At 40.6% G+C, this 21,964-nt stretch overlaps 1 protein-coding gene across 3 annotated transcripts in view; it reads left to right on the forward strand.

Moving 5' to 3' along the window:
* The first annotated feature begins 1,585 nt into the window (after nt 1-1,585).
* The window catches only part of USP3 (ubiquitin specific peptidase 3), a 104,124-nt gene continuing 83,745 nt past the window's right edge, over nt 1,586-21,964 (forward strand). Inside the window, exon 1 of one of the 3 annotated variants that reach the window (XM_059372219.1) lies at nt 1,586-2,403. In XM_059372219.1, coding sequence (XP_059228202.1) covers nt 2,313-2,403 — 91 coding nt within the window. In that variant the 5' untranslated portion in view covers nt 1,586-2,312. The remainder of the gene's footprint in view (nt 2,404-21,964) is intronic. The other 2 variants (XM_059372220.1, XM_059372221.1) reach the window with 2 other exon arrangements.

The following is a 21,964-nucleotide window of genomic DNA, read 5'->3' on the forward strand; positions in this document are numbered from 1 at the left end:
ATATCTGGAGGTAACCTGGGGGTGCAGTGGGGTCAGGAAAGGCCTCCCTGAGGAAGTGATGTATAAGCTGAGGTCTAGAGGGTAAGGAAACTGAGTCTCTCCAAGGGTGGAAAAAGAAGCATTACATGCTGTTTATGGAAGGCGACATGGGTCACCGCATGCTCCATGGCTAAATGAGAGGGTATGGATACTAAATGGGGGGATAGTTGTCTGGAGAGAACCAGAGGTTGGTTTAGCCAGGCCTTGGAAGAAGAACCAGAGAGGGCTGGAAGATCAGATTGAGCAAAGGTCTGATTTATTGTTTATCCACTCCCTTCCTAGTGTAGTATGCCCTCAGGGGCTAGTAAAAAAAAAAAAAAAAGACTTTATAAATTATTGGCTATCTACTAAGAAGTGGCAATTCTCCTGACTTCTCCCATGTTCCTTGTAAGCTAAGTATAATTTTTCCGGTTTTACAGATTAAAAAAAAAAAAAAAAAAAAAAAAGCCTGGGAAGGCTACAGACACTTGATGAAGTTGGCCATCAAGTAGGCAACAGAGCTAAGATTTGAGCGGCTGCACTTTCCACAACTCCTCACTGTCCTAAAATTTCCAGACGGGGGGTTGCTCTAAAAGCAATCAAATAAAAGCGACAGAGAGCTTTAATTTCAAAATATTACCGGGGGAAAGGGTGGGCAGAGATGCCTCAGGTGACTGAACATCAAGCCGCAGGGGAGAGTGTGGAAGAAAGCGAGGGGTGGCAGAGGGAGAGTGGGGAGGAGAGGGGGAGTCGGAAGGCTTGAGAAGTGCGTCCCTGGGCTCCTCCGTGACTGCGCTGCGGGGAGTTGCCCTGCTCTAACCACTACCCGGCCCGGTTAATCATTTCCTGACCTTCCTTCCCCCTTTCGCCCTGCCCGCAGGATTGCCACATCAGCCTCCCCCTTCCCTCTGCTCGCCTCCTGGCCCTGCAGCTCCCTCGCCAGGTTTTACAAGAAGCCCCAACTTCGAGGCAATATTGGTAATAGCCCCTGACGTCCTCAAGGCGGTTCCCCAGAGATCAAGGCTAGCTGGGGCGGGGTGGGGGGCGGTTATGCCTCCCCAAGCGGCCCCTTAAGGGTTGCACTGTCCCCTTTTCCATAAAGAGGCCAAAGAGCCGGGGATCCAGTCCCCGCACGGATTAACCAATTACAAACTCAGTTTCCCTCAGGCCAAAAAGAGTACGGCAACAGCAGCTGGCAGTGTGGTGCAAGGTTTAAATGAGATATTGTGTGTAAAGTGCTTGGTTAGAAGATAATAGTGGGTGTTTAACACAGGTTGAATCCCTTCCCTTTTTATCACCTGGTAATTCGGACTTCGCGTTCAGCAAACCTCGGCTCATAAATATCTCAGTTGAACCTCCACTGGTGAGTGAGGTCTGAAAAGTCCAACCACGTGCTCCACGTAACGCAGATGGTGAGTCACAGTGAAAAGATTTGATCCCAGATTCGTGGGCGCCCCCGAGGGCGTAGTACCCAGGTGGCTGGCTGAAGGCCACCTGTTTAGGACCTATAAGTGGGTGAGTATCGCACCTGGCGCAGGGAGCCTAACACTAAATCGGGACTGCTCTCGAACCGAGGCAACCCGCTGGGCCACCGGGAGTCGGTAACTTAACCTCTCTGAGCTTATGTTTCGTGTGTAAAATGGGACCTTTAGTGCCTGTTTGCCTGAGTGATTTTATTTTCTTTTTCACACTTTCATGAGTGGCTAGATTTTCTACCACAGTGTCGTCAGACCATCACAACACACGCAGGATCAGTCTTCTCTGAGAGCACTCCTTCCGCCACGGTAAATGCAGCGGACCTGCCCCGCGTGCCGGGGCTTGGCGCCCCACCCTTACCGGTGGGGTGGGGGGGTGGAGGGAGAAGCCGCGGTCGCCCAGTGCGGCGGAGTTGGGGTGTCATTCAGGAAAGCATCCTGAATCTCTCCGCCACCCGCCCGCACGCTCCGGGACCCCACCCGGCGGGAGTGGGCAGGGGCGGGGTCGGTCTGTGGGCGGGGCCTGTCTGTGGGCGGGGCGGGGCCGGCCTGGGAAGACGGAAGCCCTCCGCCTGGGGGTGGCGGTAGAACCCGGATCCCAGAATTCCACGTTCTTCGGAGCGGGGCTTCTGGAGACTGCGGGTGGGAAAACCCGGCGCCCGGAAGCCTTTGCTTTCTTTGACGCAAGGGCTCGGGACGCAGCCGCCGTCGGCCGAGCGCCCGGCGAGGAGCGACCCCAGACGGAGCCTTCCGAGCCCCTCCGCCCACACGTCTCCAGGTCCCCGAGCCTCGGTCTTCCTCGCCGCCCTACTCGTGACCATGGAGTGTCCGCACCTCAGCTCCAGCGTCTGCATCGCTCCGGACTCAGCCAAGTTCCCCAACGGCTCCCCGTCGTCCTGGTGTTGCAGCGGTGAGTGCGGCCCCGCGGCGGCCCTGCCGCGCACCCGAGGCCCCGGCCTCGCCGGGCCTGCCGTCTAGGGGCCGCGGGCGGGCGGCGCGCGGACCCGGGAAGGGGTGAGGGCGAGCCGGGCCCGGAGGCTGGGGAGGGTACGCGGTGAGGAGGGCTCCGGCGGGCGCGGCGGGTGGAGCGGCGGCGGCTCCTTTGTTTCCCGCGGCCCGACGGCCCGGCCGGCTGAGGAGAGGCCCGAGAGGGGCGGGAGCCAGCGGGGGCCACGAGCGCGTGGGGACAGCGGCGGGCGGGGATCCTGGCAGGCAGCTGGCCCCCCCGCCCCGCCCTTCTGGGGGGCTGTGCTCGGCCTGGGTGCGGGGCTATGGGGGCGGGTGTCCGGCCCCCACGGTGCGGCCGCACGTGTGGCGGGGCCCGGCTTGCGTCCCTCCTCGGACTGAGGAGAAAAGCGCCGCTCACCCGGCGCAGCTTTGTCTGGGCTGCGGGGCGCGCTGGGCCCCTTCGCCGCTTCCTCGGCCCCGCTTCCTTTCGTTTCCCTTCGCTTCCCGGCAGGCTCGGGCAACTCGATCCACGCCAGGTGGGAGCCCTCAGCCCCGAGAGGCGCTCGGAATTCGGAACTCGGGCGACGGAGGTCGGAATCTTTCATCAGCCTGGGAGGGTGAAGTTTGAAAACAGGCTGCAGGCTAAGAAGCTCTGGAGGCTGAGCCAGCAGCTGATTTGGAGGGACGGCTCGAGTTCCCGTTCAGATGTTTTGGGTTGTCTGAAATTGGGTTAGGATTCCCAGGTTCATGTGCTGAACAACAGCTCTTAGGTTTATGTAAAGCTTTTGCATTACTTCGGCATCTTAACTCCTTTGGCTGGGCTCTTTGGAAGCCCCAGTGCCCTCTTATTGTCTGCTCTAGCGACTTAGGATCGCACCAGCCACACTGCTTTGATTACTTCCTGGTAGGGCCCTGGTGCCGCCGCTGGAGTCTTTGTTTATTAGCTTTGAGATGATCAATGGTAGCTTGAGGTGTAGTGTAAAATTTGAATTGTGCATTTCAAAAACCTTAAGTTCATTTGAAGAAATAAAGGAAAAGAGCAATGGTACGATTTAGGTGTGTGACATTTTTCGTTGCGGTTTGGAGCTGGGGAGGTATTTTGGAGAATGCCTTAACACTTTTGACAGGTTACTTCTTAAATGGTGATTATGTCCTTGGAGAGAAACATCTGCAGCGCCACAGAGAAACAAGTATTCGTATTCTACGGTTAGGAATAGAAATAACTGCAGTTTTTTGGAGCTCTCAAAGGTTTGATGCTTTGCTTGGCTTTGTAAAGTCAGATTATCTTTTTCTGCGTGAAGCCTTTAAAGATTAACTGGTTAATTGGTTTTACAGTGCAGTATTGCAATTTTTTTTTATGAGGGTGCAGAAACCAGTATAAATTAGCTCTCACCTAAGAATTTATCTTCCACAGTGAATGCTGAGTATGGAAAAACAAATAAGGTGTATCAAATTGCTTTTCAAATTGATTGGGGGTGTCTTAGCTATAATTGTAGCTATCGCTATGGTGCTAAAACTGTAACTTTTAATTTTTTTTGCCCCAAGAGATTTAAAAAAAACAAATGACGGAAGTAAACACTAGGAAGAGCATATCTTGTGAAGAATGATGCTCTTGATCATCTGTATACTTCAGGGATACTAATGGGACAGCGCACTATTGGCTTTAGGTAAACTCACATCAGATTTAAAGATGGCCTCACTGGGCATAAGCATCTAAAAAAGGAAGAGAGTTTATGCAAGTGGCAGATATCCTGTTGTGAGTCAATCTTGCCTTTGTCAGTCAGGGAGTCCACTTGACTTGTGGAAAAGAGTGCAGAAAACTGAGTATCTCTTGAGGAACTTAAAGTAAAATGGAACATAACTAAGAGACTTTTGCTGATAGCAACAGCAAACTAGTATTTCTAGCGGTAAGGATTGGGTCGTTTCTCTCCCAGGAGAAGGATGGCGTCTTTGCATCTTACAACAAAGTTTTTTTCTGACATTGGTATACAAGGGGGGTTAGTCATGTGGTTGGATTTGTAGAACCAATAAAGCTCGTTTAACAACTTTATGTGGCTTTTTTTCTTCTGTCCATATTTTGTGAATTGAAACCATTTCATGTGGGCTCCCATTTTAACCTCTTGGCATCCATTCTTGATATAATCTCATATTGTATTGAGCTTGATCTTGTTCTTGCCTGCCTGTTTCAGTGATTAAATGATTAGTAAATTCGTGAGCTCTTAACTAATTCATCATCTTGGAGTAATATGTATTCTGGCATTTATTCCCTAACACTCTTGAATTTCTTTTCTTTTTTCCTTTCCTTTCTTTTCTTTCTTTCTTTCTTTCTTTTTTTTTTTCTTTCTTTTTTTTTTTTTTTTTTTTTTTGAGTAGTGGACCAAAAGGGTAGCCAGTGTGTTGAATAATGCTGTGACCGGGTATTGAGTCTGATTACGTTCTTATTAAGAAGGGAAGAAAAAAAATCCCTGTTTTGGCAATAGGACAATAAAAGTAATGCCCTTGCCTTGTTTTCTTTGGGAGCCTGCAATTATACCACGGTGAAACAGCCTTAAGGCAAACAAGCAAATTGCAAAAGGCCAACATCCTGGGCTCTCCTAGCTAGCAATACATCCTCGGACAAGTAGTTCTTTTTCTTTTGGGCATCAGTTTCTTATGTCATCTGTAAAAAAAAAAAAAAAAGAGTAATACTTCACATTTACTTCACAGGTTGCTGCTAAGATGAACAAAGTAATTTTTTTGTGAAGATGTTGGGAAACTCTTGTAACACTATGGAAGTAATAGGTGGCATTATAGGCCAGAACATTTTTATAAATAGGACTCCTCATACTTAAATATCTAAAGGCCCTTAAATAGGGCCTACGACAGACTGGCTTTATGCCGAATTATGCTTGCAAGGAGATATATTACTCAACAAGATTAGGGGGTGTAAGAAGTAATTATACTTCAGGATTGACTTGAGCTTCTTATCTATGGAAGGCACTGTGTGTTAGGTTATGTAATTGTGTATTGCAATGCTTCTCAAGATTTTTGTTCTCAGGACCCCTTTATACCTAAAACTTATTGAGAACTCAACCTTTGTATGGCTTATATCTACTGATATTTGCTGTACTAGAATTAAAACAAAATTTTTAAATGTATTTTATTAAATCATTTACAAATAACAGTAATTAATCTGTTACCTGTTAATGGAGATAGTGGTTTATAGAAAATCACTATACTTTTCAAAATAAAAATTTAATGAGGAGAGTGGCATTATTTTACATTTCTGTAACTGTTGTTTAGCTTTATAGGAAACAGCTGCATTTTCATATCTTCTTCTGCATTCAGTCTCTTGAGGTATCATACATCATGTAGACTCTGGAAAACTCCACTGCACCCTTGTGAGAGAATGAAGGTAAACAGTATAAGTAACATCTTAATATTATTCATGAAAATGTTTGACTACACATACCGCCCCCCACAGGGTTTTGGAAACTCTTAGGGGTCCTGGCCCACACTTTGAGAATCTACTAATATACATCTGTAATAGCAGTGAAGGATAACTGCAGTAATTAAAATAGCTTAAAAAAATTAGAGAAATCCTAAAGGCTAGCAACATGTATGTCTTTGCAGAGACAGAGTTTTAAAAATACATTAGCTGGGAACAGATCTAGCTCTGTTGGGGTCATCATCCCATCCTCTCAAAAAAGTTACAGTCTAGGGGCACCTGGGTGGCTCAGTGGGTTAAAGCCTCTGCCTTTGGCTCAGGTCATGATCCCAGGGTCCTGGGCTGTCTGCTTAGCAGGGAGCCTGCTTCCTCCCTCTCTCTGCCTGCCTCTCTGCCTACTTGTGATCTCTGTCTGTCAAATAAATAAATAAAATCTTAAAAAAAGATTTAAAAAAAAGTTACAGTCTAATCTCGTTGATGAGAGACAGGAAGCTAACAGGTTAGTAGATAAATCCATGTTGTGGTTTAAGGTAAATGTTGAAAATAGCAATTTCCTAATAAGGTAAAAACTGATTTATGTCTAATCTTTGCTAAAGGTATTCTCATTTTAAGTGAAAATTTTTAACTAAAAACTGGGATATTCTTTCAAGAGTTTTGTTATGTGCACATACCAGATGTTATTTTCAGAAGCTGGAGATTTGGGCATTTCTTATTTTTGTGGGTAGAAGGACTGAACCAGTGGTAAAATACAGGGGAAAGAACACAAATTGTTTAAAATGATGCCCTAAACACAACTGTTTTAAGAACTAAAGAAAGCCAAAGAATAAGCATTTGGACCTCGGGGGTTTGTGTGAAATAAAATAGCCGATTAAATTGGAGATATTTTAATAGCATAGGCATGAGAATTTTCCCTGATTAATTCTTCGAAGAGCTGAGAATGCCTCTTTAATTTTCCAGTAAACAGTTGCCCTCACATTGTTCTACCCAGGAAAAGTAAATATAAAAGAAGTAAGTTGGGGTGGATATTAGAGATAATCCTGCCTTTTTTTAAAATTTTGGACGCTCCATTTGGTAAGCTGAGGGGCTATTGATCCTTGCCAGTGGTAATAAATATGTAATTTGTAGTAAAGCTTGTGATAAAGGTGAGAAATTACCTTGATCCAGTAGTAGGTTATTTTGTATCATACTTCTCTCACAACGCTCCATCTAAAAAAGACTCTTGACCAGTAGATTACATTTTCTAAATAGGATCACTCATTTGTTCATCCTTAGGTCACATGCATTTACTGCTTTTTGGTAGCACTGTTTGAGATATTTATTAGGTGCTTAGCATGTAACAAGACACTCAGTAAATATTTGCTTACTGAATGAAGGAACTTTTCTTCCATTTAGATCATGGCTGGAATGGCCTTAAACTTCCATGCTGAAAATAAACACAAAGTGAACTTTCCCGTAGAATGCTTTCACCAGTCCTTTCTCCCAGTGTTTTCCTCGGTAACATAAACTTTGACTGGATTATGAGCAAGTGGCCTTCTGCAATGTTACCATAATGAAATTGAATTCTTTTGACATTCTTTGTTTATAGATGGGCTGGTGAACATTTTAGTGTACATGTGGGTGGGACAGTTAAAAATCAATGGACAGGTGATACTTTATCATATTAATTCTGGAGGTTAACATTTGAATTTTATATATGCTTTTCTGAAGAACTTAAACTTCATTGGTAAGAATTGTAAGCTTAAGTCAAATGTAATTGTTTTTCTAGTTTTACTGGCAGTGCTGCCCCTTCCCCCCAGAACCTTAAACCAGCCTCAGCAAAGTCTCTAAATAATTGGTGGTAGATGTGAAAGATCTAGAGTCTAGAATGTGCTCCATGTGTTTGTTTGAAGAGGCTGTAGTCTAGGCATTGAGCCTAACATTTTGCTGTTGTGAAGTTTTGACACACTGATCAGAAGTCATTTTCTAAATGGCATTCTTAAAAAATGGCATACAAAGAATATCCTTCATGTCCAAAGCAGAAGTAAGGATGGAATTGAGGGGAGTATGTGAACTCTTTGTTTAAGTTTCCCATTATTCATTTATTTTCAAAATAATTCCTTCTCATCATTATTTGCTTTTATAGGATTAGCCTTAGGCTTTTATAACATCCTACTTTTCCCCCAATTTATGCAGTTTCCTTCTTTACTGGAATTTAATAGATTCATTTTTGGATTGTTGAAACTAGATTTAGAAATATGTTTTATAGTATTTGTAGCTCAGTAAGCAGAATAGTGAGTAATTTAGCTTGTAGCTCAGTGAGTAATTTAAATTCCTGTTTTAAAATTTACTTGAGTACCTCTTCCATCAGGGAGTAATTTACATGTACATTTTCCCCTAACTTTGTTTTTTCTTTCTTTTGGAGCTTTTCTGTGTTTCTTGAGCTATTTTATATATTTTTCCTTCTTTGAAAAAAAGTGTTATTTCCCTTTGATTAGGCTACAGTTTCCCACCAACCTACGATGGATTTTGTGTTCAACCTAGGCCTTGGAATAGAGTTGGGTAGGTAGTTTATCAGTGCTTGAAGTGGAAAATGTATACAGCTTAATATATTTTAGTGTTTCATGTTTATTCATAGCTCCTTTAGACATTAGAGCAACTGCATTCTGGGTGTTTTAATAGAGCTTTCCTGGACAGATGGCTTAGAAGGCCGTACTTAGATTCTCAGCAGGGGCTAGTACTTTTTGGAGGGTATATTTGTCATGAAGCTTACCTTGATTGACAGTTTAGAATGGTGAGAATAGCATTAATATCAATAACAGCTTCTTCATCTTACCTAGAATTTTATTTGTGCCAGGACCTCTCAAGGTGCTCTGTGATTCATAAGTCTGATTTGAGAATGTAGATAAGGGTAGATATCTTTTAGATTGAAAGGAAATTTACCTAAAACTTGTTCATTGCCATTGTATCCTGAAATCTTTTGGGGTTTCAAATGATCTTTGACTTGAAAACTTGTATGTAGAGATCATCTTTTAACTGCTGTGAGTCTGCAGATTTTAGTATCTATAGTAATTCCAGATGTTTCCTCATCTATTAGTTTTACTGAGTAGGAGGAGAATGGAGAACAACATAAAGTAACTTCAAAGAAGTTTGCTAGCGTTTAATCCTGACTAATTTAATTAACTGCCCATCCTTGTAGTTTTTCCTGTTTTATGGATTGTGAAACTGAGACAAAGATTAAGAGAGTTGCTTAAGATGCTTGGGGGTATTAGAGATAGCCCAAAGCTTAGACTCAAATACCATTCAAACCATACTTTTAGCCTGCCTTTTAAAAAGCAGGGTCTTTATTTTGTCATCCGGTAACTTAGTGCTTAATAATCTAAAGGATTTAAAGTGTTTGGAAACATGTTTAAAATAATTCCTTTGAAGATTTTGACATGAAATACGTTTTAAATTCCACAATTTGAAAATAATTTTAAAATTCTGTATTTGATTAGTAGTTCCTCTCCCTGTTTATTGATTAAAGTAAAGGCAAGTTGGAACAAGATTGGTAATACGGTTGGAAGAAAACTGCTGTTTTTGAATTTCTTAACTTCATTACAGTTCACAGATCTAATTTTTTTTGTTGGCTGAAATTCATATTACTTTAGTTCAGATACAATAAACGAGCTTTCTCAATGTAGCTGTGTATAAAATGTGGTTAGCTTTTGGTTATTTTTTAAATGTGCTGCTGTTCTTGCCCCTTCTCATTTTTTTATTTTGTTTCTAGGAGAGGAGATTCTTCTTGGAGGTATTTTCTTGTGGGATGGGGAAGGGAGGGAATTCTTGAGATAGGGAATTTTTCTTTTGCTTCTGGTAGCTCAGAGGTTATTTGAATCTTTCTTTTTAGGCCAATGTGCTTTGCTGATTCCATTTAGTTATATTCTAAGATTTTCCAGTTGTATTTCTTGTAAAAGTTAATTATAGTCTTTAGAGTACAAAGTTTAAAACAGATTTCCCTTTCTTAAATACTGACAAGTATGTATGTGTGCAGATGAGCTTAGAGAGGCAATTTCACATTTTGAAAACTATTCTTGAAATTAAACTTGGACATTAAAAAATGAAGTTTGTAGTTATCCTAATGTTTGTGTGAGCTGAGTGCTTCATGATTAATAAATGCTAGGTGAGAATTGAGGGGTTATTTTTAAAGATTTATTTATTTATTTTGGAAGAGTGCAAGCAATCAAGCTTGGAGGGGGAGGGACAGAGGAAGAGGGTCTTAATCAGACTTTATGTTGCACTGAGCGGGGAGCCCCACTCAGGGATCCATCATATGACCCTGAGATCAGGACCTGAGTGGAAACCAAGAGTGGGCACTCAACTGACTGAGCCACCCAGGCGCTCTTGAGAGTTTATTTTTATGGTGAATAGCTCATGTGTTTGAAAAAATATAATCTACTGGATTTTACCTGAAGACTTTGTATTCTGCTTTAGGATTAAATAGCTCTATCAGTGGTCTGTTTTCTGTTTTGAGTAGACATTCAGTGCTCATATTTTTTCTTTGTTGTAGTTAACTTTAAGGTTAACTATAGAAATCTGCTTGCCTGCTCTATAGAAATCTGCTTGCCTGCTTATCCTTGACCCACCTTGAAGACTCTTAATGTTGTAATCGACTGTTCTTATACTCTCATCACCAGGAAGAGCCGGCTGGTGATTAACTATCATATTCCTGCAGGTTTAATTTAACTGACTGTAAGATGCTGCACTTACTGTTTTAGCTTCTTTAAATTTTTGTCCTTACTGACCATTTTAAAATAGTAGATTATTATCCATTCCTTTGTTTTGAGCATTTGTTGCACAATATTAAGATGGTAATATTTTAAGCAAAGTTTTTGAAGATCATACTGCTATTTCAAGGAAGCAATTTTTGCCGTAGAAGTTTCCCTGGGAATATTGATAGATAACATGTTAGAGAAATGCTCTCATATAATACTTTTTTTTGAAAAAAACTATTTAAAACTTAGAGTCTCTGGGACACTAGTACTTAGGTTATTGATTGAAGATTTTTAATTTTAGTTCCACACAGTAAAATGTCCTTTGATTTAATCAAGATTAACTTTAGATTACACCTGAATTATTTTGAATGTTAATTGTGAGATGCATTAACATTGGCCACATTGCTCTGTACCAGCTAAGGACTCAAGCTTCACCTTGTATGTGTGCAGTAGCTCCCAGATCTCAACATTCATGACATGAGAATTTAATTCTGAGAGCTTTATGTACTATATCAGTTTCATTTCAGTTATTTTAAATGCTTTGTAGTCTTTTCTGAAGCTCATTTAAAAACATTTTTAGGGGGCGCCTGGGAGGCTCAGTGGGGTAAAGCCTCTGCCTTGGGCTCAGGTCATAATCCCAGGGTCCTGGGATCCAGCCCCCTAATGGGGCTCTCTGCTCACAGGGGAGCCTGCTTCTCCCCCCGCCCCCACCTGCCTCTCTGCCTACTTGTGATCTCTGACAAATAAATAAATAAAATCTTTGAAAAAAAAAACAAACACTTTTAGGCTTTTGTGGTTTTTTTCTTCTTTGAACAATTAATAGATATTTGGGGGGAAATGTGGGTCAGATTTTAAATTTGTGTCTACTGATTGTAAAAAAAAATTAAAAATTACAACAACCTGGATGCCTGGGTGGCTCAATCAGTTAAGCCACTGTCTTTGGCTCGGGCCATGATCCCAGGGTCCTGGGATTGAGTCCCTCAGGGAGCCTGCTTCTCTCTCTGCCTCTGCCTGCCACTCTGCCTGCTTGTGTGTGCACACTCGCTCTCTCTCTCTCTCTCTCTCTCTGACAAATAAATAAATAAGAAAATCTTAAAAAAAAAAATCACAACAGCCATAAGAGTTTTCAGGTTCCTCTTTTCTTTTTTCTTTTTTTTTAAAGATTTTATTTATTTATTTGACAGAGAGAAATTACAAGTACACTGAGAGGCAGGCAGAGAGAGAGAGAAGGAAGCAGGCTCCCTGCTGAGCAGAGAGCCCGATGCGGGACTCGATCCCAGGACCCTGAGATCATGACCTGAGCCGAAGGCAGCGGCTTAACCCACTGAGCCACCCAGGTGCCCCTCCTCTTTTCTGTAATATTCGTTATCTAGCCTGTTAAGCAGAGATAAGTATGTGCCCGATTTATATTTTTTCTTTCCATTTCTTCATAAATAGTCACATTGACTTCAGGTCAATAAAGAGTTTCCTAGCACACCAGTAAATACAAGTGTGGTATTCTCGACCCCCATGGCTTTGTGCTTTCCTTTATTATATTATCACACAAAAAAGGGAGGAGAGTCATACAATGCAGACATTAAACCGATTGTTCTCTGAGTAAAGTCTTCGATAATGAGATGTTCCTAAACCTTTTATTTATTTATTTATGGGTGGGAATGCTTCATTCATATATATATACATATATATACATATATATATACATATATGTATATATATATGAATCTTACATTGCATATACTTACTATTGTTTTGCAATAATAGTTGTGTGGTATTTACATTTATGACCTATTATTTCTTTTGAAGGTGCTGCTACTGTTTAACCATATATTTGTTTATTCAGGCTGTTGGCAAAAGTACAGAATAGTGTCAGATCTTGCTATATTAAATAAATGGAAATACTGGATGTTAGAATTATTCTTAAGTGATCCATGGCTTTTGTTTTCATTTTGCATAATCTGCTTTATAGGGGAAGTTATTTTCAAAGCAATATAAAGTCTTGGTGATTTTTCTAGTTATTTGTGTTTGGTCTTCCAGGAGCAGAGTGGCCCATTTGACTCTGATTTGGTAATCTGCCTTGGCTTTAGTAGTTTTAAGCCTCCTCCTCACTACCCTTTCCCCTCATTTGGAGTTAGAGGCACAGTTCCAGTATTTAGTTGAAGGCTGGTAGAGTAGATATAGCATAGTAACTTCATTAGGTTTTTCACCAAAGTAGGTCTGAAGAAGTCAGATTCGTGATTACTGTTTTGGGGATTATGTAGTTTCACATACATTGCTTCCATATGTTGTTTTCATTTCATGTTGAAAAGTGATTTCAGAAATTTTAAAATGGAATAAAATGCTTGAGCCAATGAGGAGACCAGCCTTATGGATCAGAATTTGCCTCTATGTGGGAAGTCAGCAGGACCAGATGCTCTCTCTTTTCTAGCTCTGTAGGTAACTGGATCTGTTAATATATAGATGACACATTTTGGCCAGTTTTGAAATTACTGTAGTAAAGGACACATACCATTAGCCCTGCGAATTCTGCTTGTAGTACACAGGGAATTCAGTTGATGCCTAGCATACCTCAAAATGATAAAGTGCTATTGTAATTTTTATGCCAAGTGAGAGATTTAAAAAACACCTTTTTAAAGATTTTATTTATTTGTCAGAGAGAAAGATAGTGTGGGGGGGTGCTGGGGGTGGCAGGCAGAGGGAGAAGCAGGCTCCCTGCTGAGTGAGGACCCTGATGCGGGAATCAGTTTCAGGGCCCTGGAATCATGACCTAAGCCAAGGTGGATGCTTAATCTACTGAGCCACCCAGGTGTCCCTGAAAAATTTTAATTCCAATATGGTTAACATACAGTTTTATACTAGCGTCAGATAAACAATACAGTGATTCAGCACTTCGTCTATCACCCAGTGCCATGTAATAGATTTTAGGCATATTTTTTTTTTAAGATGAAAAAAATGGTGTGAGCAATTGCATGAATTGATAGGATTTTATCATTTTAAAGATTAATTCATGGGGTTCCTGGGTGACTCAGTGGGGTTAAGTGTCTGACTTCAGTTCAAGTCAAAATCCGGATCCTGGAGTGAGCCCTGCATCAGGCTCCCTGCTCAGCCAGAAGCCTGCTTCTTCTCCCTCTTCCTACCTCCTCACCCCTGCTTGTGCTCGCTCTCTCTCTCTCAAATAAATAAAAATCTTAAAAAAAAAAGATTAATTGATGTTTTCAAAAAGTAATACATAGACACAGTTAAGTGATCATATCAGAAAGTTTATTTTCTTTTTTTTAAAGATCATGACCTAAGCTGAAGGCAAATACTTAACTGACTAAGCCACCCTGGTGCGCCAGTATCAAAACGTTTAAAACACAGCAGCGATTTCCCACCCCTTCACCTTCAGTCGTACTGTCCACAACCACCCACGCTAAAGTCTATTTAGTTTTTCTCTCTTATGCAGGTAAATACCTGTATACTTTTTTTAAGGCTTAATTTAATGTATTTATTTGAGAGTGAGTGAGAGCAAGCAAGAGAGAGAGGATTTTTTTTTTTTAAGATTTTATTTATTTGTCAGAGAGAAACAGAGAGAGGGAGAGAGAGAGCAAGCGAGCATAGGCAGACAGAGTGGCAGGCAGAGGCAGAGGGAGAAGTAGGCTCCCTTCCCAGCAAGGAGCCCGATGTGGGACTCCATCCCAGGCGACTGGGATCATGACCTGAGCCGAAGGTAGCCGCTTAACCAACTGAGCCACCCAGCCGTCCCAAGAGAGAGAGCGTTAGTGGGAGGGTAGGGGCAGAGGGAGAGGGAGAAGCAGACTGCCTGCAGAGCAGGGAGCCCAGTTCAGGGTTCCCTCCTAGGATCCTGAGATCATGACCTGAGCCAAAGGTAGATGCTTAACTGACTGAGCCACCCAAGTGCCTCAATGTCTGTAAACTTCTAAGTAATACACTCTTATTTCTTTAAAATTTATCACTTTTAGGCTTTATCCCTTCACATCTTGCTGTGGTAAATGAGGACATTAATGTGTTTGTACCATCCTCCCTTCTCCCTTTTCCATTTCTTACTATAACTCTAATACAGGTTTTGGTTAACATAGAGATTACGTTTTCTTGAATTTTATTTTTTCTTGAGTTAATAATTACCTTTTTATTTTTAAATTTTTTTAAGATCTTATTTTTGAGTAATCTCTGCATTCAGTGTGGAGCTCAAACTCACAACCCTAGATATCCAGAATCGCATGCTTTACTAACTGAGCCAGTCAGGTGCCCCAATAATTGCCTTTTTAAAAAAGTTTACCTTCTACATATTTGCTCCTAAATATACTTATAAATCTGTTGTATGTCTATGAATATTATTTTCCAAGCACTTAAGTGTATAGACAATCTCTTAGTGCTGTTTTCCCCCCAACACCTCCTTTGCAGACTCCTCTTCCTCCAGTTTGAACTAATCGTTCTCTAGGCCTATTGGACAGTTTTTATCCTCTGATTCCCTTGCTGTTCTCTTGTATTCGATCTCTCATTTCTTGTATCTCATGTCTTTTTCTTTGTTGATTTATTAGCCTGTTTTGCTGTAGTACATCATCCCACTCCCTTCTAATAGGAGGCACATTTTTGACCCCATGCAAGTCTGACACTTCTATTCTAATTTTGCACTTGATTGCTTGACAACTATAGAATATTAGACAAGATTTTTCTCTTAGAGACATGAAAGTGTTGTTCCTTTGTTTTTAGGCTTCCAGTATTGCTGTTGAGAAACCTGATGCCATTCTAATTACTGTGCCTTCATATATATCATTTTATTATTTCTCTTGGAAGCTTTTAGGATATTCTTCTTATCCTTAGCTTTCTGAAATCTCAAAGTGATGTGTGTTGGCATGTGTAGTTTTTCTTCTATTGTGATGGGTACTCAAGGGGCTTTCAGTCTCTATGTTTGATACCACACTTATCTTTCCATACTATATCTCTTAATTTGTTCTTTTTTCTTTTTGGAACTCCTATTAATTGAATGTTAGGTGTCCTAGATAGAACTTGCAATTTTCTTATCTTTTTATTTCTTTGCCTTTTGGTTCTAGTTCTGAGATATTTCCTTGATTTTTTTTCCTCCTCACGCCTTCCATTGAATTTGGATATTTAATCATATTTTTAATTTTCAAGAACTTTTGCTTATTTTTCTGATCATTCTTCTTCCTATATCCCATTGCTATTGTTTTTGTAGTATTTTTTCCTATCACTCCAGGGTTTTACAGTTTGTTTGTTTTAAAGTTTTTCTGTGCTTCCTGCATTGTTTCTACTTCCTCTGGATTCCTCTTTTTCTTTTGTTTCATTTTGTTTTCAGTGTCTACACCCGATGTGGGGCTCAAACTCAATGACCCCGAGATCAAGAGTCCCATATTCTGCCAACTGAGCCAGCCAGGTGCCCCTTCCTCTTCTTTTTAAAATGATTCTCTCCAGGCTCCTGGGTGGCTTACTTGGTTAAGTGTCTGCCTTTGCCTCAGGTCATGATTCTGGAGTTCTGGGATTGAGTAGTCCTGTGTCATCAATTCTCTGCTCAGTGGGGAACAGCCTTCTCCCTCTGCCCTCATCCTGCTTGTGCCCACTCTCTCTCTCTTTCATATAAATAAATGAAATCTTAAAATAAAATTATTCTCTCATACTAGAGTTTTTTTCAAGGATTTGTTTTATCTTTTTCTGTCTTCATATGAGTGAGGCACCAAAAAGCTCTGTCCATGGGCTTCACTGTGAGATGGGAGAAAAGGCTGTCTTCTTCACTGGAGGTAACACTGAAGATGTCTGTATGATGTATGAGAACTTCTTTTTTTTTTTTTTTAAGATTTTATTTATTTGAGAGAGAGAGAGACAGTGAGAGAGAGCATGAGCAAGGAGAAGGTCAGAGGGAGAAGCAGACTCCCCATGGAGCTGGGAGCCTGATGCGGGACTCGATCCCGGGACTCCAGGATCATGACCTGAGCTGAAAGCAGTTGTCCAACCAACTGAGCCACCCAGGCGCCCTGTATGAGAACTTCTTTAGCTCTGTTGAGTTATTCAGTCTTCCCTCTAGGAGCTGTACTCCTGCCCACTGATGTTCTGACATCAGGGTATAGGAAATTCCATGATTCAGTTGTTCCTTACAGCCCTTAAATCCATTGTTTTCAGTCCTGTCCTTCCCCTTGCTGTCTGCTCTGCCCAGTGTCCCTAAGCCCAGAGTCACCTCCCACCTGCATTCTTCTCTGCTGGCAGTTAGGTTGTAACCTCCTTTGCACTACCAAGATTATTACTGCTCCTTTAACTTCTTCCTGGCTTCCAAAAACATGTTGAAATCTCGTGTGCTTTGATTGCCTCACATGTTCTCTTTATCCTTGTATCTGTTTAATTCCTTTATTGTCATTTTCATGGATGTTAGAAAGGAGAGGAGATAAGAGAGAAGTTGGTTTGCCATGTTTTATTTGAAGTCTCTTTTTTTTTTTTTTTTTTTTTTTTGAGAGAGAGAATTTGGGAGGGGGGATTGAGTTGGGTGAGGGGCAGAAGGAAATGGGGAGACAGAATCAATCTCAAGCAGGCTCCACACCCAGCCCCAAGCCTGACCTGGGGCTCAATTCCACTGCTTTGAGATCACTACCTAAGCCATTAATCAAGAGTCAGTGCTGAACTGACTGAGCCACCCAGGCACCCCTTAGTCTTTTTTTTTTTTTTTTTAAAGATCTATTTATTTATTTATTTATTTGACAGAGATTACAAGTAGACAGAGAGGCAGGCAGAGAGAGAGAGGAGGAAGCAGGTTCCCCGCTGAGCAGAGAGCCTGATGTGGGGCTCAATCCCAGGACCCTGGGATTATGACCTGAGCTGAAGGCAGAGGCTTTAACCCACTGAGCCACCCAGGCACCCCCTTAGTGTCTATTTTTAAATGAAATATTTTAAATCAGTTTTAGGGCAAGACATGTTGTCCTATAAAAAATGGTTCTAATTAGTTACATTCAGATAGTCAAATCCTTAAAACTGAAATTTTGCATTACTCTATTTGAGTAAAAGAGCAAACTCAGATTTACCTTCTCTTATGGACAGAGCAAAATAGTGTTGCTTTTATCAGAGTCAGCAGAAAGAGTAGGTAAACCAGAGGGTTTGAATCTGTTTAGGAAGCCAAATCACACGCCAGACTTTGGATATGTAAAAGAAATGCAGTTGTAAGGCCATTTGGACTACTGTAATTAATATGTTGTAATATTTTTACTGTATTAGTTCATTATCCATCAATTTAGTGGAGTTAATGCTGGGTTCATAAAACTGTTTGCCTCCACACATTGATAATTTAAACTTTCCTTTGTGTTTTGTTTTTTTAAAAAAAGTTTTTAATTAGAAATAAAGAATAAAACTTTTTTAATCTCAACTTTTTATTTTGATACAATTCCGTACTTAAAGAACCATTGCTAAGAACAGTACAAAGAACTCCCATCTACTCTTCTTTTCCGCAAGTTTTTATTTAAATTCCAGTTAGTTAACATTCAGTGTAATACTCGCTTCAGGTGTAGAATTTAGTGATTCATCATTTTTGTACTACAACCGGTGTTCATCACAAGTGCATTCCTTAATCCCCATCACTTATTTAACCCATCCCCCCACCAACCTCCCCTCTTGTCACCATCAGTTTATTCTCTATAGCTAAGAGTCTTTACCTAGATTGACCAGTTGTTAATATTTTGCCCCATTTTTGTTATCATTTATGTACACATCCTCACTTTATGTATTTTCTTCCTGAGTAATTTGCAGGTAAAGTACTCCTTTTCCATAAATACTTGTTTTTTTCCCCCAAGAACAAGGGGTTTCTTTTCAGTAAACATAGGATATTGATCAACGTCAGACATTTAATACTGATAGAGTAGTATTAGTTAATGCATGTTCCATATTCAGATTTTTCCAGTTGTCCCAATAGTGACCTTTATGTATTTCCTTTATAGCAGTTTCCCCTTTGTGTTACAGCTGCCGACCTCCACCAGATCTAATCCAGGATCATGCATTTCATTTTGTTGTCATAATGGTTTAGACTTCTTTAATCTGGAAGAGTTCCTTGGTTTTTCTCTTTCACATCATGGTATTCTTAAATTCATTTTTAAAATTTTTTTTAGAATTTATTTGAGAGAGAGACCAGGCACACACATGATCTGGAGGAGGGGCAGAGGGAGGGGGAGGGAAGCAGACTCCCTGCTGAGCCCTTCCTCGGGCTCCATCCTAGGACCCTGAGATCGTGACCTCAGCTGAAATCAGGAGTCCCACTTTAAACCAACTGAGCCACCCAGATGCCCCCGAGATTGTGGTATTTTTTAAAGAACACAGGCCAGTTATTTTTATAAAGCATACTTCATTTTGAGTTCTTCTGATGTTTCCTCATGATTTGATTCAGGTCATGCATTTTTTTTTTTTTTTTTTTTTTTTGGTAGGAATACTACAAAAGTAATGTTGTGTCTTCTCAGGGCATCATATTAAGAGGTTTATGAGGTTGGTTTGTCTCGTTTTTGGCGATGTTAACTTCAAATATTAAGGTAATATTTGCAAGGTTATTCCACTGTAAAGTTACTATTTTTCCCTTTGCTATTAGTAAGTATCTTGTGAGAGGTACTTTGAGATTTTGTGTATACATCCTGTTCCTCACCAGGCTTTCACCCAAAAACTTAACAACCATTGATGATTCTTTTTTTTTTTTTTTTTTGACAGAGAGAAATCACAAGTAAGCAGAGAGGCAGGCAGAGAGAGGAGGAAGCAGGCTCCCCGCGGAGCAGAGAGCCCGATGCGGGACTCGATCCCAGAACCCTGGGATCATGACCCGAGCCGAAGGCAGAGGTTTTAACCCACTGAGCCACCCAGGCGCCCACCATTGATGATTCTTTTTTTTTTTTTTTTTTTTTTTAAAGATTTTATTTATTTGACAGACAGAGATCACAAGTAGGCAGAGAGGCAGGCAGAGAGAGAGAGAGAGGAGGAAGCAGGCTTCCTGCTGAGCAGAGAGCCTGATGTGGGACTCGATCCCAGGACCCTGAGATCATGACCTGAGCCGAAGGCAGCGGCTTAACCCACTGAGCCACCCAGGTGCCCCCATTGATGATTCTTGACTGAATCACTTATTACTAGGATAGTTGCAAGCAGTTGAAATTTTTTTTAAGATGTTGAATTTTTAACTTGCATTTTTTCTAAATATATTAGTATTCTGTAAAGAAGAGCTTTCCTTTCCCTCCCACTTATTTGTTTATTCATTTATGGTATTAGTATGGACTCACAGATATTTATTTTATTCTTTGATATCATTATTATTTTGAGGCCCGAATTATCATAGCTTTGGCTGGTGCTCCGGAGTGACCTAAGCTGGAATTTGGACATGCCCCTATTGTCCTTTGAGCTCTTTCTTTTGGACACAAGATACTCCAGGCTCATCTTGTACTCAGCATACCCCAGCCTTGGAATCAGCCATTTTTCCAAGTATCCCTTATTCTGTTTAGTGGGGAATAATGTTTGCAAATTAAGATCTCTTAGCAGATAAGAGCTAAGAAATATAAATAAATACACATGTCTGTGTGTGTGTGTGTGTGAGAGAGAGAGAGAGATTATATTAATACTTATAATTCCAATTCAGCATCACAGGTCTGGTCTTGCCCCTTTTATTATTTGTAATGCTCTTCTCCTACATTGAAAATCTGGGTCCCATTATCCTCAGCATATGTACTCATTTGCTCTGTGCCATAATCAGAGAAAGTAATTCCAGAAATGCTAACCCATACCATTGTAAAGGAAACCTCCTTGAACTAGAGTTCAGTATTTGTTTAGGGTTCTTTTTGTCTATGTACTGACAATATGTAAAGTATTATGTTCAAAAGTCATTTGAATTACTTTCCCTCCATCTTTTAATACACTTATTTATTTGGCATATAGTTGGGTTCATTTGTGTTTGATTTCCATTTTGGATTTTTTTCCACCTCTTCCTTAATGATTCTTGTTTTCCTTTTTGAGTGCTTAAAACATTAGCATAGTTCCAGAAGCTAAAACTATACTGAGAAGTTTACTACCCATTCCTTTCACTCACTGCCACCCACTCTTGTAGACAATTATTCTGATTTATTCTTCCTATGTTCTTATCTTTCTCTCTAAAAAGGTAGCAGACTAATTATATATTTTTGGACTTTGCCTCTTTCATTTATCAGTGTATCCTGTATATCACTCTATGTTTGTATAAATTTTCCTTATTTTTTAATATCTTCATAGCACTCTATTTGTGAATGTGTCACAGTGAATTCAACCATTCTCCTATGTTTTGGATCCTTTATTTTAGGTTGTTTCCAGTATTTTACATTTACAAATAATGCTGCAACTAATAGCCTTGTACAAATGTATTTTTGTATTAGGAGTATCTACAGGAAAGATTGAAAGTTTTAACTTCTTAGTTGTATGAGCAATAATGTTTAAGTGTTTTTATAATAATACTTCAACCTATTTGCCTGCCTGCTCCTGTCTTCCCATCTGCTGTGGTCTTACAAATGTACTTAAGACTGTTGAAGGGAAATATTTTAATGTAATTATTTTTCTGTCTGGGAAACCTTGAAATCAGAGAGCTAGAAGTGGCCTTGAAAGCATTTTTAGTCAGTACATAGTAGCTAATAAGATATGTTCTGGGTCTATTTTCATTTTAACAACTGATTGCTCCTTATATATACTAATCAGTGCTGTTTTACCATCTGAGTACTCAGACTGAACTATTTTCTGGGACATCTTTCTTAATTTAATTCATGTTAGGTTCCTTCATGTTGTGCTGCTGACTGGCTGCTCCCTGCAGTCACAGAACTGCAGTAGGACAAGACAGTTATACACAGGGTAGAAATGGGGATATGGGCCATCTGTTTTCTCTGACAGATCTTAGAGCATTAGTCAATATTATAAGCTTAAGATCTTCAGAGGAATGGTAAATTGGATTCCCAGGAAATGCTGCTGGCTCTCTCAGGTGGTTGAGAACTTCCAGTTTGTTCTAATAAGTGGGCATCACGGCAGAAGGGAGACCTCCTCCTACATTGGTAGATAACCATGTAAAAGATCGGCTAGCACAACTTCTCGTCAGAGGGACCAGGAATGAATTATACATGCATTAAGATAAGGATTCCCTCAGCCCAAGGGTGGCTGTAGCCTCCAAGGGGATCCTACTTATGGTCCTGGGAAGCCTTTTGAATTTGTGTGCGTGTGCCATACAGATGTTATCATTTTCTGTGCATGTCTTGACATGGAAAAGGTTGGAAAAGTAGGCTAAGAGCCAAGGACATTGCTTCTTAAAGAGAATCTGGTAGTAAGGTGGATAAAGAGGAATTGAATTTTGAGCTACTGGTTAATAGAAATAAGCTGATTACCTTATATTTAATCTG

Source organism: Mustela nigripes, chromosome 13 (genome assembly GCF_022355385.1).
Source record: "Mustela nigripes isolate SB6536 chromosome 13, MUSNIG.SB6536, whole genome shotgun sequence".
NCBI classification, from domain to species: Eukaryota; Metazoa; Chordata; class Mammalia; order Carnivora; family Mustelidae; genus Mustela; species Mustela nigripes.